The following is a 16,068-nucleotide window of genomic DNA, read 5'->3' on the forward strand; positions in this document are numbered from 1 at the left end:
ATAAGAGAGACACAGACAGAGATAGAAACTGTAACAATATTGACCAATTCAGAAGGAAGACATCACTGGAAATTTAGCCAGTGTGAACACAGAATAAGGGAGTTGGGTTCAGCAGAAGAATTTAAAAGCATGATCTGTCAAGATTTCACTATTTAGTAATGGTCACCATGTAGTTCAAGGTGACAATATTGAATCTCTAGACAATATTGAATCTCTTGGGCTCACAAGAAGAATCAAGTCAGAGAAGATTAGAATGGAATCAAATCGATTCATATGCCTCTCTGAATTGCAGGTTGCTTTTAATGCCTTTAAAAAGAAGATCCTGAGTGATATTGCATTGGATGACATTAGCCTAACATATGGGATTTGCAATGGGAGTCTTTATCCAGAACCAACTTTGGTGCCAACTCCTCCACCAGAACTTCCTAGTAAGTAACCTTTATGTGTATTTTGTCTTATTAAATCATTAATGTCAGGTGTGGAGGCTCACAGCTAAAATTCTAGCACTTTGGGAGGCTGAAGCAGGAGGATTGCTTGAAGCCAGGAGTTTGAGACAAGCCTGAAGATTATAGGGAGACTCTGTTTCTACAAAACAAAACAAACAAAAATTAGCTGGGCATAGTGGTGTATGCCTGTAGTCCCAGCTACCAGACAGGCTGAGGCAGGAGGGCCTCTTGAGCCCGAGAGATTGAGGCTGTCGTGCGCTGTAATCATGTCACTGCACTCCAGCCTAGGTGACAGAGTAGCACTCTGTCTCTAGAAAAATAAAACAAAACAAAAAACAATAATTATTTTCAGGTAGATCTTCCTTTGGTTTATTTTCATTATCTCAACCTACTGTTATTTATTTTTCCTGAAAATCAAAGACTTTAAAATATAAGCCAAATGGAGGCTAGCAAAATATTACATGTTACACATAAATCTACAACGAAAATCACTTTTCGTTATCGAGCATAGTAATGATCATTTTAGTATCTTTTTATATTTGAAAGTAGTAAAGGGAGCTGGTTTCCATTTTTTTTTCACTGGAATACAAACAAATGTTGTACTTGCCACGTGGCATGGTCCGTAGTCTTTGGGGAGGGAGCCTTGAGGTTTTTGTGGCCTTCTTAAGGAGTAATTTTAAGAGTTTAGTTAAGTCTGAAACCTCCTGTGTCTATTTTAAAATAATTTAATAACAATGACTAATCAAGCCTGGACTTTGAACATACAGACCTAGATCACCTAAAATCTTTTTGTCCTAAATAGTGCCTGTATTAGTCAGCGTTCTCTAGAGGGACAGAACTCATAGGATAGATGTATATATGAAATGGAGTTTTTAAGGAGTATTGACTCACATGATCCCAAGGTGAAATTTCGTAATTGGCCATCTGCAAGCTGAGGAGCAAAAAAGCCAGTCCAAGTCCCCAAACGTCAAAAGTAGGGAAGCTGATTGTGCAGCCTTCAGTCTGTGGCCAAAGGCCTGAGAGCCTCTGGCAACCACTGGTGTAGGTCCAAGAGCCTGAAAGCTGAGGAACTTGGAGTCCAATGTTTGAGGGCACGAAGCATCCAGCATGGGGGAAAGATGAAGGCTGGAAAATTCAGCCAGTCTAATCCTTCCACGTTCTTCTGCCTGCTTTTATTCTAGCTGTGCTGGCAGCTGATTAGATTGTGCCCACCCAGACTAAGAGCGGGTCTGCCTTTCTCAGTCCACTGACTCAGATATTAATCTTCTTTGGCAACACGCTCATAGACACACCCAGGAACAATACTTTGCATCCTTCAGTCCAATCAAGTTGGCATTCAATATTAACTATCACAATACGTTTGTAAGGCTTTGGAATATGTTCCTTTCATGAAGCCACTCATGTGTTACTGCTGAGAAGTGACCAAGATTCACAATGTCCTACAGGATCTTTTAACTCAAAAGAACCAAATCGAGCCTGTGTCTACGTGTGCTCTTAAGTCAAACTGGAAGTATGACATTTCAGAACAAAACCCATTACCATTCATATTATCCATGTCAAAGAAGACGATCACTTCATAATACTTTCAGATCAGGGGTTTGACAGAAAAATAAAGAAAAAGAAAAATGCCTATGATAATAAATAATTACAAACGTCCACTGACTTTCTACAGGAATTTTTTCACTACACTGTTGTTTATATGCAAAAAAAAAAATGCTTTTTTCTTCGGATTGTGGTGTTTGGAAGCTGACTTAGCTCTACGGCTTTCCTTGGGTTAAACCTCATGTGTGTTTTGTTCTGCATGGATCTGATCCCACAAACACAGTACTTTTTCCATTTCTCATTTCCTTCCAAGCACACTTAATACTTTTACCAAATTTATATCAGCAAATCAGTTTGGAGAGCCTATCCAAATTTGGTTTGCTTCCAAAACTATATATTTTTCTGCTTCCAATCTTCAAGGAAAAAAAGCAGACTTTTCAGATGAATGGCTTTAACAATGAAAAGGCTCTAAAGATTAATTATGGGTATTTGAGAACATGTAACAAATGAGGTACCATTAGGTTGAAGACAGTAGTTATATTGTCATATTTATCCCATGCCACCGTATTGAATGAGCACTTACATTCCACCAAAAGATTAGTTTGCTTTTACTCTCTTGTGTATTAACATGTTTAGATGCTTTTATGAGATATATATAAATTACTCAATATTTAATCATTCATTCAAATTGTATAAATATCTGCCATCTGCTAAACACTGCAGATGAAATGTAAGATGTAGCAATAACCATTAATACATGAAAAAATATATAAATAAATATTTAAAGCAATGTATAATTATGTGCCCCTAAAAGTAATACATGAGAGAAGTAAGTGATGGAGGACTTTGGAGAAAAAAAAATGTGAGCAGAAACAGGCTTTAAGGAAGCGTGCAGATAAAAGACGGAATGATACTCGTAAAACTGATGCAAAAGCAGGAAAGTACCATACGTTCTCATGGAATAATATTGGTCATAAAATTGTGACAAGAAGTGAGTTCCTTCACAGCAAACTAGGTCAAATTTACCTTTGCTTTACCAGTGTATGATTGATTCCTAACATCACAATAATTGGTGATCAGTAAATACTATTAGAGATGGACTAAGCCTCTCTCTCTCTTTATCTCTCTCTCTCTGTCTGTCTCTGTCTGTCTCTGTCTCTCTCTATTTTGGAGATACTCTTATTTTGGTGACATGAAACTTTTGTTAAACAAAATTTTGGTACCAAAACTAAAGTTTGGAAATGAGGGTAGGGATGGATGTAGGAAAAAATACCCACATAAATGCAGTAATTTGGGATTTGTGGCATTGTTGAAAATAATTGTCTCGCTTCATTTTGTGTAGGTGGCCCACACCCTACCTATTTATTATATGGAACAGTCTTTTTGCAAGAACAACATTCAGCATCATTAAAATCATGGCTTGCTTGATAAATATTAATTATTCCTACAGATACCAAATATCATCAACATTTTGCTATTTTGATATTTCAATCATTTAACATGATAGATTTTCTTGATAATTCTTTCTGCTAGTTTGTTCCCCTATTTATTCATAAATAATAAAGAAGAAAAATTTTCTAGGAGGAAGTAACAGTTTCTTTGATCTGATATTTAAAATGTAGCAACATCTCATCACTACCTAAAATAGAAAATTTGAAGTAACTTTTTTACATCATATCATACATAGAAACAAAATTTTAAATATGGTTTCTTAAGTTAAAAATGTATCTATACGACCCTTATAGTCTTCATATTTATATTCCAATCAGAAAGAGAAAAAGATAACACCTTTATGTCAAGCTTGGTGTCCCTGTCTATTTTAACAATAAGGAAATTATAATGAAAGAATAACCCATCTGATTTGAAAATATAGACTTTAGAATCTGCCCGGAGTCTATTTGTTCCAGTTTCCAAATGGTTCACTTCAAGACAATATTTTTCACAGCAGAAAACGTTAATTACCATCAAATGTATTCTGAACAATTTCATTCTAATGCCATTTGCAATTGGTTCAGTAAAATTCTTATTTGAGCAGAGCTTTTTTGGTTCCAGATCAATGACTTGTTTAAGCATTAATAAAAGGAAACCATGGCTGACTGGCTAATAGCCTTTCTTTGGCTTCGTATAGAGCACTTAAAGAAGAAAACAATCCCAGATCAGTGACTGAGTAATAAAGCTCAGTTTCCTCCCTCTTTCCTAGCAACCCACATTGTGCCTAGTTTGAGGAAATGTAAGTTCGGCTTTCATAATCACAGAGATTATTCCATTTCATGACTTTAATAACTTTCTGCTGCATCAATTCTACAATTGTTGCTCTGTGACGTTGGTACAAATGAATTTAAATGTGGGGATTGCACTGAGTACACTTTAAGAGAGTAAACATTCCATTACGTGATGATCATGCCAATTTAAAACAATTTTGATGATTCATGACAAGATACGTACTGAATAGAAATAGGTGTATACAAAACAAAATCCACATTTCAGTCCCCTGGCTTATTTCTGGGGCTTTTAATACTAATTAAAAACAAAAACGAAAACAAAACACCTAGCTATAGTATTAGATATTTCAATATGCACTCTTTATTTCCACAGTTTTTCTTTATTTCGCCATTTTTAAAGCCACTTTCTACTTCCAAATGTAAATTAAAGGTAATTTGGCATGGCCGGGTGCGGTACCTCACACCTGTAATCCCAGCACTTTGGGAGGCTGAGGGGGGCAGGTCACTTGAGGCCAGGAATTCAAGACCAGCCTCGCCAACATGGTGAAACCCTGTCTCTCTGGGGAAAAGAAAAAAAAAAAGTTAATTTGGGAAGTTTTGTAGATGTGACCTAATACTTAGAGCTAAATAATCTTACTTTAGTTCTTCATGTAGATATGAATCAGTCAGTACCTGTCTACCTCTCTATGTCTCTTGAAATTGATGGCCATATTCAGCAGAACTGCTTGCTTACTTGTATCAGTGTGTTTTGGGCTGTTTTATTTTGTTGTAATTATTTTACCTCTAAAACTAATAGCCTGAGCCAGGCACAGTGGCACATACCTGTGTCCAAGCTACTCAGAAGCCTGAGGCAGGATAATGCTTTGAAGCCAGGAGTTCAAGGCTCGGGTGCACTACGATCATGCTTGTGAATAGCCACAGCTCTCCAGTCTGGGCAAGGGAGTAAGACTCAATCTCAAAACAAGACAAAACAAAACAAACTAGTAGCCTACGTTTTTGAGCTCTCATTGTCTGGATTTTTATTAATAACCAAATTTAGAGTACAGAGAATAAAAATCTGAACTTTATTGTTACACATTTAATAAAAATATTTATATCAGGAATGATCACTATAACTTGTTAATGAAAATATAAATTTTGATAAAATGAACACAAAATTTTATGGAACATTTTACTTTAAATTACAACCTAAACGTTTAAAATGCTATTTGTAATACCAAAAGATTTGTGTATCTATTACAATAATGATGAAAAACAATAGCCAATTTTGAAAATTAGCCACTATTTATATATTCAAATATCAATCAATAGGAGGTATTATTTCTCATGCTACATCTATTAATTCTGTCACATAAAGTATCAATCAAAAACCTATTTTTCCCATATTCTCATTTCCTGTTTTGCCATAAATATCTTTAAGTAAAACCCTCTTATTGTAGATGAAAGCTAGGCTCTTCTCCTTTCCACCCCTCAGTAAACACCTCTGCATTAACACACATTTCATGGACATCAGAAGCTTAAGCATGGAGTAAAAATGACATGCATCAAGGAAAATATCTATCCTTGGCAACCACTTTGCCAAATACTGCATGTTATTTACATAGTATATGCAGTGAAAATCCCTGTTGGCATATTAAGAAATTAATCAGAACACAAGTGTTTGAGAGAAGAGCTCCCAGAAAAAAAAAAAAAAAACATGAAGGAATTTAACACTATAAATGAATGTAATTCCCTATACCAGACAGGCTATTTTACTCTCATTCCCTGGCTGAGGATGTTTTACCTAATGGCACAGCATGACTGTGGTATCTGGAATTACATTTCATGAATCTTTTGTTTCTCTATTAGAAGCACATGCCACATCTCTGCTAGAACAACATCACCATTAAAATGTGTCATCATATTTAGAATGACTTAAAGTGTTTTTACCAATTCTTTTTTTTTTTTTTTTTTTTTTTTTGAGATGGAGTCTTGCTCTGTCGCCCAGGCTGGAGTGCAGTGGCGCAATCTCAGCTCACTGCAAGCTCCGCCTCCCAGGTTCACGCCATTCTCCTGCTTCAGCCTGTCAGAGTAGCTGGGACTACAGGCGCCCACCACCACACCCAGCTAATTTTTTGTGTGTGTGTGTTTTTGGTGGAGACAAGGTTTCACTGTGGTCTCGATCTCCTGACCTCGTGATCCGCCCGCCTCGGCCTCCCAAAGTGCTGGGATTACAAGCGTGAGCCACTGCGCCCGGCCAATTCTTTACAGTCATTTATATGCAGAGAGTAACTGATCTATTTTATCATGCCAGGGATCAGAGATGTCTTATTGGTCAGTTATTTGATAATAAATTATAATTTAAATGCATTTCAAAAAGTACTTAAGTATTTTAAAGGGATGCATTTTCCAAGACTTGTGTTTAGTGGAGAAATCCTCAGTAGACTGCCTGCCTTGACAGGCTTAACTATTACACTTGACAACGTTTGAGTTCTTGTTATGTGCTCGTTAACATCCTACCTACTCATCTTTAAGTACAGCACACTAAATGTTCAATTATGTCAAAATCCAATGCATTTTCCAAATATCAGCTATTTACTGTATCAGGAATATAAGGTTTTACATTTTTCCTGTTACTTGAGGATAAAATAAGAATAATGGTAAAAAACAAAAATACAAAAATTTTTTTTTAAAAACCCAGTATTAGCCACTGCTAAATTTGTGAAATACGAAGTTAATTTTTCCCAGTCTTGTATCTGAGTAATATCTGTCCCTGCAGTTAGTTACACATTCCCTTCTTCACTGGTCTCATCAAGGATTAAAAGAAGTGTTTCATAGCAATGTAGAATTATTGAAATTAAATGTGCCGTGTGTATGTAGAGGTTATAAGATTGTGGTAGACCCTTCTTCTGAAATCTTTGTAAATTAATCATGATTTCCTGTTGAGAACTTCCCTTATTCTTCGTTGTTGTCCTTTCTTTGGTTCACATGCCTTCCTCAGCACCCCGTGTACAATCTCGTCTTCTAGGTTTACCCGTCCTTGACCTTACTTGTCAGTGCTTTCATCCACTGCCCTCCTTTTTGTGTTATATACATATCAAGTGCCAATTATAGAGACTCAATTTAAACCCTGCCTATGGCAGTGTGAACCAGATGGTGGAAATTATCCAAAGTTTAATCAACCCAATAGGAGACAGTAAATTACTGTGGGATGAGCTTGAGATTAACCATGATGAGGTCTTGACTTTGACACTAGGTGGCTGTGTATGGCATTAACAAGCAAGTGAATATCTGTAATTCTCAGATTTTCCATTTAAAACTGAAATAATAATAGTAATTACCTAATCCACAAGGTTGCCTTGAAAACCAGTACTAAGTATGGCAGGTAATGCAAAGGAACATTTCTTAAATTATCTCTAATTTTACAACAATCCAAAAAATCCTCAATATATATCTAGTTGTCTCCAAGACAACTAACTCAGAGCCCCAATTTTCATCCAGCAGCTCCAACAAATCCTCCTCTTATACACTATGTTCTCTCCCCATATGAGATAACATGCATGGAAACACTTTGCAAGATTTGGTAAAACATTTTATTATTTTGATAAGTTCATCTTGGTCTAGACAAACCTGGCCCTGGAAGGCATGTAGAACAGGACCATGCCCTGTCTCTTTACAGAACAGGACAGGCTGGCAAGGATCCCAACACTGAGTGGGAGTAATTGGCTTCTCTGTCCCATCATATGCATCATGAAAGGCAAATCTAAGCAGTGTGTTACATATAAACTTTGAAGATGCACATGAATTTCAAGTGATTTACATAAATAAGGCAGATGACATATGAAAGAGAGATTAAGGAAGAGGGTATGGCTATCAACACTGTCATAGATGTAGAGACACTTAATTATCCCTCCCATAATCTGATTTCTAGTTTATTGGGGGTAAATAATCTCAGTATTATATGCCTTTCATAATAGAAAAGAATATATTTATTCCAGTTTTCTGCATTCTTCAAATGAGGTTACTTTTCTTCTTTTGGTCTTGTTTTAAAACATAATAATGGTAACAAGAATTAGATACAATTAGAATGTTTAAAATAGTTGATGATTTTTTACATTACTTTAGAATTTGTTTCTAATAAATGAAACAACAAAGTATGTTAAGAATTTTATAAAGTTAATCTACCTAATTAAAGTGTCGGACTCTGAGCTGGAAGATCTGTGCTCTATTGTTTTAATAAATTTGCCTTAATAAGTTACCCGTCTCAACCTGGCTTCTGCACAATGTTGGCTACCAGATCAGGGCATTGATTAAGCATTTATTAAGCAAATGAAGTTTCACTTTGTCTCCCTTTCCTTACTATCAATGTGCAGAATAGTGAAGCTTCCCCTTAAGACTACCAAAAAATAAATAAATAAAATGAAAAAAAAGGAAAATCAAGAATTGCAGAATTAAATGATTTACTAGCCTTTCTTGTTAGAGAGTGGTAAATATTGAATTTGTTTTATTTTAAGTAAACATTTTCTACAGTAGGGATTTTATACCTTAGTTTATGAAACCTATTTATAAAAGATATTTGACAAAAAAAGTTCCTTTGTACAAATAATTTTAGGGAAGTGCTGTGCACTATCATGCTTTCTTGAAGATTCACAAGGGCCATAAGAATACTAAAGAAATTTTGAGAAATTCGTATCTATTTTTTTTTTCAATTTTCTTTTTTACTTTTAAGTTCAGGGGAACAAGTGCAGGTTTGTTACACAGGTAAACTCGTGTCACGGAGGTTGGTTGTACAGATTATTTTATCACCCAGGTATTAAGCCTAGTACTCACAAGTGATTTTTCCTGATTCCCCTCCCTCCTACCACTCTCCACCCACGGTAAGGCCCCAGTGTGTGTTGTTTCCCTCTGTGTGTCCATGTGTTCTCATCGTTGAGCTTTCACTTATAAGTGAGAACATGCAGAATTTGATTTTCTGTTCTTGTGTTAGTTTGCTGAGGATAATGGTCTCCAGCTCCATCCATGTCCCTGCAAATGTCATGATCTTACTATTGCTTATTAATGCATAGTATTCCACAGTATATATGTACCACCTTTTCTTTATCTAGTCTATCATTGATGGGCATTTAGGTTGATTCAGTGTCTTTCCTACTTTGAATAGCGCTGCAATGAAAAAACGTGTGCATGTGTCTTTATAATACAATGATTTATATTCCTTTGGGTATATACCCAGTAGCGGAATTACTGGGTCAAATGGTATTTCTGTCTTTAGGTCTTTGAGAAATTACCACACTTTCTTCTACATAATTTAACTAATTTACATTCCCACCAAATGTCTATAAGTGTTCCTTTTTTTCCCACAAACTCTCCAATATCTGTTATTTTTTGACTTTTTAATAATAGCCATTCTGACTGGTGTCAGATGGTACCTTTTGCAAATTATGCATCTGACAAAGGTCCAATATCCAGCTTCTATAAAGAACTTAAATTTACAAGAAAAAGAATAAACAACCCCACAAAAAAGTGGCAAAGGACAAGAACAGACACTTTTCAAAAGGTAACATACATGCGGCCAACAATCACATGAAAAAAAGCTCAACATCACTGATCATTAGAGTTCTTATCTATTTAACTGTATTTTTCCTTTACTTAAACTGCAACATTTACCCTTACATGACTCTAAAATTTACTTGTCAAAATTTGTATTCTAAGAAATGTAATTGAAAATTTGCTGGCATGTGGTATTATCTCTCTGAAATAAACATTGTGTTACTAATGATTTCCCATTGCTTTCCTTTTCAGCGGACTGTGGAGGACCTTTTGAACTGTGGGAGCCAAATACAACATTCAGTTCTATGAACTTTCCAAACAGCTACCCTAATCTGGCTTTCTGTGAGTCATTTCTTTTCCAGGTCGTCGGAAACAAATGTCCATATGAAATGTAGATCTCCCCTTGATGCAGCAAAGTAGATTATAAATTTGTCAAACATGGGTACACCTATCATGTCTACCTATAAGATTGCTTAATATAACAACAAAAATAACAATAATTGCTAAATATATATAACATTTGTGTCATGCCAGGCACTGTGTTAATGCCCAATATACATTATTTCATTCATTTCCCACAAGAACTTCTTGAAGCAGGTGTCATTATAATTCCAAATTTAGAAGTTGAATAACAACAGTGAGAGAACCAGTGTTACTCCAGACACCGCTTTCTAAATCACTTTCCTTGTTTGTGCATATAATGTCTATAGTGTGTTTAACAAGTTTGCAATTTCATAGGACAAAGACAATGGAAAGTATTAAAAAGTAAAGAACCAGTTGTAGCATTCACACTTTTTGCAAATATACGCTAGAGCCAATAAAGCAGATAGCTACAATAATGTAATTATTTCCAGTATAAAAAATAAAATTATAAGAAAGATCACTAAAAAATTTGTCTAGAGAAAATAGTTTGCTAAAACTGCATAAAGACTACCTCTAGGTCAATGTTCCTAAATATAGAAACTCATATAAGGATACATAAAGATTGTGTTGGAGATGCAGATTCCCTAGTCCATCCTACAGATGTTCCACTTCAGGAGTCTGGACTGGGAAACAAACATCTTTCCATGGCCATGCCTTGTTAAGACCACTAAGCTAAATGGAGAATTCTGTCAATGAAAGAAATGCCCCAATGGTGGGAAAAATGTGTTGTCAGAAAAAGCCAACCTTCTTCCTTCAGATGATCAAGAGATAAGAGAGCATCACTTTCATAGGTGCATATAGGGTCAATATTGTAGACAAGTACCTCATCCCCGAAAAATAAACAGCGACTAATCTAATTTGACTTGTTTGGGGAAACAGAGTTATCTCTGCTTCACACTGAAGACATCTTTTTTTTTTTTTTTTTTAGACGGAGTCTCGCTCTGTCGCCCAGGCTGGGGTGCAGTGGCACGATCTCGGCTCACTGCAAGCTCCACCTCCTGGGTTCACACTATTCTTCTGCCTCAGCCTCCCGAGTAGCTGGGACTACAGGCACCCGCCACCATGCCCTGCTAATTTTTTGTGTATGTTTAGTAGAGATGGGGTTTCACCGTGTTAGCCAGGATGGTCTCGATCTCCTGACCTCGTGATCCGCCGGTCTTGGCCTCCCAAAGTGCTAGGATTACAGGCTTGAGCCACGGCACCCGGCCTGAAGACATCTTTTAAACATCATTTGAACAAAATGATAATCTGAAAAATCCAACAAGCAGTGGAACATTGAAACAATTTGGAGAAATTTATTAAATTTAAAAATATTTATTTGACAAATGTGTATTCAATACTTTATTTCCTTAATCTGAAGTAAGTAAAGAAGACACAAATGTAGCACAGTATAGATGGTGACTCAGATATGTTGTCAGGCACAAAATGTCCAAAATACTGTTATAATAAGGGTAAAGGCGGGACTCTGTGGAGAGTCCTTGACATACCAAAGTAGGAGACAACTGTTTCTTGAATCTCCAAGAAAAATTAAATAATGGTAATGGGTAAAATTAGAAGTGTGAAGGAATTGTACACCATGTTATGAAGTTGGAATTTCATTCTGAGAGCACTGGGGAGTCTTTGAATGGTTTACAGGAAAATGGCGATAAAAACGAGCTTGCATTTTAGATCAGAGATAGATGGTAAGGGATGAGAACCATCAGCATCACCAATTAGGAGATGAGAAACTATAGTGATTTGAACTCTTGTCGTGGTGGCAAGGGACGTTGAGAAGTAAATGGGGTTCAAAGGATGTTGGAGGTACTATTAACAGGCTTAGGTGATGGATTGGATGTGGTAGGAGAAAGGAGGTCAAGGAAGGTGCTGAGGTTTCAAGCATAGAGAACTATGAGTGGATGATTAGTAGTGCCACTGAGATAGGAAGAATAAGACAAATGAGTTTGCAAAAGAGATAATTCTGCTTTTTCTTTAGAACGTGTTGGATTTGAAATATGTACAGCCATATACAGTAAATAAGTCAATAAATTTGCCTGCATCTCAAAAAAGGGCAGAAAATAAAGACTTGGAAATTGTTACTATATAAGTATATTTCTTAACAGTGAATGAGAAAACTAATACAGAATGAGAGAAGAATGGCCTAGAAAAAAAATCTGAAGGTTGAATTATTTACGAAATCAATAAAAACAAGAAGTGTTTATTGATGCTGGTAGTCTTGTTTTATTTTTTTTTTAATGAACTAAATGTAAATAAATGTAAAAACTTTTAAAATAAATATTAAAGCTTACTTGTCCTATAAATTGCATTTTAATTACCTAATTTTCTTCTAAATTTGATCATGGAAAGTTAAATAAATGAAACTATAATTTTAGTATCTTTTGATATTCATAAATGTTATATTGTAGAGGTAAAATAATATTTGTAAACTTTGATTAAAGTATTCCATTTCGTAAAAATATCAATTATACTAAATAATTTCAAATTTAATTGAAATGTTACTATAAATATTATTGATGAAACCAATATATTTTCTCACCAAAAAAAAATAATGAAAAGAAAAAACAAACACCGTGAAATACTGATTTTCATGAAGTGGAAAAAAATTTTGATTTTTTTTTTTAAGTTATTTGAAATTCTCAAGGGAGTGAAGCTTTTAAGAGAAATCACCAAGTGTGTTCCAAATTAAATGTTACTTCTTACTTTTAAGGTGTTTGGATTTTAAATGCACAAAAAGGAGAGAATATACAACTTCATTTTCAAGAATTTGACTTAGAAAATATTAACGATGTAGTTGAAATAAGAGATGGTGAAGAAGCTGATTCCTTGCTCTTAGGTAAGTCTGCAATCTGAATATTGTAAAGGTTGTAAAGCTCAAGATGTTGTACTGGTGGAAAGAGTGTTTCTTAATAAATGTAATCACTCTTTTACAACTTGCAAAATGAAAATACAATAGTAAAGCGACATGAGTTTATGTGGAGCTTACAATATAGGGTATACTTAAAATAGTGACAACATAATATTTTTCTTGAACATTCTTCACAAAGCAGGACTAATTATTTTTACTTTTTAAATTCATTTTTAATTTTCATGGGTACATAGTAGGTGTATGTATTTATGGGATATGTGAGATATTTTGATATAGGCCTACAATGCATAATAATCACATCAGTGTGAATAGTGTATCCATCACCTCAAGCATTTTTCCTGTCTTTTGTGTTACAACCCAATTATACTCTTTCAGTTATTTTTAAATGTGCAGTAACTTGTTATTGGCTGTGGTCACCCTATTGTGCTGTCAAATACTAGATCTTATTTATTCTAACTATATTTTTGTATCCATTGATCATCCTCACTCCCCCACCCCTCCCAATACTCTTTCCAGCCACTCGTAACTATCATTCTACTCTCTATCTCCATGAGTTCAACTATTTTGGACAATATTTTTGAGTCATCACTTCCTACCAGCTGGCATTAATTGACTACCACAAGCACTACACATTGGAGACTAGAGGCTAAGGACACCCATTATGTAGTTCTCTTTATATGTACATCAGATGTCCAAAGATAGCTATTAAATCAATTTTTATTTTACTTTAAACTATTCAAATCATGTTGTTATACAAAATTTTTTGATGAGTTTTACTTTACATTTTATTAGTACTTTGGCTGTGTCTCTAGTACTAGCTGCTTCTATGTAGGTACCTGAGAATGCTTCAAAAATTGACCAGTTTATTTTTCTTTTTTATTTTATCAATTATTTTAAAATAAGCCTGGCGAGAGTGTACTATTGTAGAGGAAATTTTTGTGCTATTATAGAGTGTACTATTATAGAGGAAATTTTGTGTATTCTATAGATCATGGAATATATGCTAACACACTAAAAAACTATCAGTCAAACATAATAGCTAATATGTTACCTAACTACCACTATTTTTGTTGTTGTTGTTGTTGTTGAGATGGAGTCTCACTCTGTCACCCAGGCTGGAGTGCAGTGGTGCAATCTCAGCTCACTGAAACCTCTGTCTCCTGGGTTTAAGCGATCCTCCTGCCTCAGCCTCCGGAGTAGATTGGATTACAGGTGCCCACCACCATGCCCGGCTAATTTTTTGTATTTTTAGTAGACACAGGGTTTCACCATGTTGGCCAGGCTGGTCATTTTTTTTTTTATACTTTTAGGGTACATGTGCACAACGTGCAGGTTTGTTACATATGTACACATGTGCCATGTTGGTGTGCTGCACCCATTAACTCTTCATTTAACATTAGGTATATCTCCTAATGCTATCCCTCCCCACTCCCCCCACCCCACAACAGGCCCTGGTGTGTGATGTTCCCCTTCCTGTGTCCATGTGTTCTCATTGTTCAATTCCCACCTATAAGTGAGAACATGCGGTGTTTGGTTTTTTTGTCCTTGCGATAGTTTGCTGAGAATGATGGTTTCTCTTTTTTTTTTTTTTTTTTTTTGAGATAGAGTCTCACTCTTTCATCCAGGCCGGAGTGCAGTGGCGCGATCTCGGCTCATTGCAAGCTCCGCCTCCCGGGTTCACGCCATTCTCCCGCCTCAGCCTCCCAAGTAGCTGGGACTACAGGCGCCCACCACCATGTCCAGCTAATTTTTTGTATTTTTAGTAGAGACGGGGTTTCACCGGGTTAGCCAGGATGGTCTCGATCTCCTGACCTCGTGATCCACCCGCCTCGGCCTCCCAAAGTGCTGGGATTACAGGCGTGAGCCACCACGCCTGGCCCGATAGTTTCTCATTTTTAAGAAAAAGGTGTCTCTTGATAAGTCACACATTAAACAAAGATGCTCACATGATCAATTTTGATGAATGAAATGATACAACTAAAAAGTGTTTTATTGCCCTCCTGCCAAAAAAAAAAAAAAATGTTTTATCTAACTGTGCTTTGGACTTGTATTCATCATGTATTGTAAAATCTGATCTAATAGATATGCAGTCAGGATACAATCACATGAATGCTGCAACTAATCAATGAAGACTCCGGAGAAAATGTTCTAAAGCACATCAAGTGACAGTGTGGTGGGGAGGGTTCCCCAACCTTTTCATCAGTCAACCCTTATGTAGAATTCTACAGCAAAATCTCACAAAGTTCTGGAGTGTGAGCTTCCTGGGAGAGGATTTTGGGAGCCACACATAGAACAAATAAAGAAAATTTTGTTGGGACTAGAAGGGTGGCAAGAACTGAGGAATTTGAAATTTGGTTCTTTTATACACATATAAAAAAATTTTAAATAGTTTTTCCATTTTAGATCAAATTATTCTTCAAATAAAAACTTCAGAGTTCTCATCATCTAAAAAATTAAAATGTATCATTTCATCTGTTAATAGTTAAATCATTGAAAAGTAAATAAGAATTCCAGAAAGATCTCTGATTTATTGTTTTAAAATTTGTAGGCAGGAAGGTCATTTGAAACTGAATCACTTTCAGGGCTTCCAATATATAAAACTTTTTTAATAAATGTATTTTTAATTAGCTGAAATATAGTAAAGAATGTTTTATTGTTTATGAAATCCCCAAAGCTGAGGGATTAAGGGGAAAAGGTTTAAAAGCCACCATGTTGTTAATATTCTCAATCTCTAAATAATCCATCCTTCAGATTAGGTTTATGATTCCACACACACAAAAATACTGAAATGTGTTTGGTCAAAAATTTAGTAAAGGTGACTGTAAACTCCATTGTTTTATAAAGGTCTTTATAAGTAGTCAGTCATTTGTCTGGGATAAATGAGCTTTGAATAGCAGTGGTACTAAGTCAGATATATTATAAGTAATTCATCATTGCATTATAGAGTCGCACAAACCTCAAGAAATATCAAAAAAGTTTAAAGAGAAGTTTGTTTGTTGAAGAGTGTTCAAAATGTAAAAGAATGCATGTGTTCATTTACTTGTGG

General features: G+C 35.5%; 1 protein-coding gene across 1 annotated transcript in view; it reads left to right on the top strand.

Moving 5' to 3' along the window:
* Positions 1 to 16,068, top strand: part of TMPRSS15 (transmembrane serine protease 15) — a 136,198-nt gene that overhangs the window by 57,011 nt on the left and 63,119 nt on the right. The window contains exons 13-15 of the mRNA XM_055279329.2: positions 293 to 428; positions 9,989 to 10,078; positions 12,864 to 12,989. Of these exons, the coding sequence (XP_055135304.1) occupies positions 293 to 428; positions 9,989 to 10,078; positions 12,864 to 12,989 (352 nt within the window). The remainder of the gene's footprint in view (positions 1 to 292; positions 429 to 9,988; positions 10,079 to 12,863; positions 12,990 to 16,068) is intronic.

The sequence above is a fragment of the Symphalangus syndactylus genome, chromosome 5 (assembly GCF_028878055.3).
Source record: "Symphalangus syndactylus isolate Jambi chromosome 5, NHGRI_mSymSyn1-v2.1_pri, whole genome shotgun sequence".
Lineage (NCBI taxonomy): Eukaryota > Metazoa > Chordata > Mammalia > Primates > Hylobatidae > Symphalangus > Symphalangus syndactylus.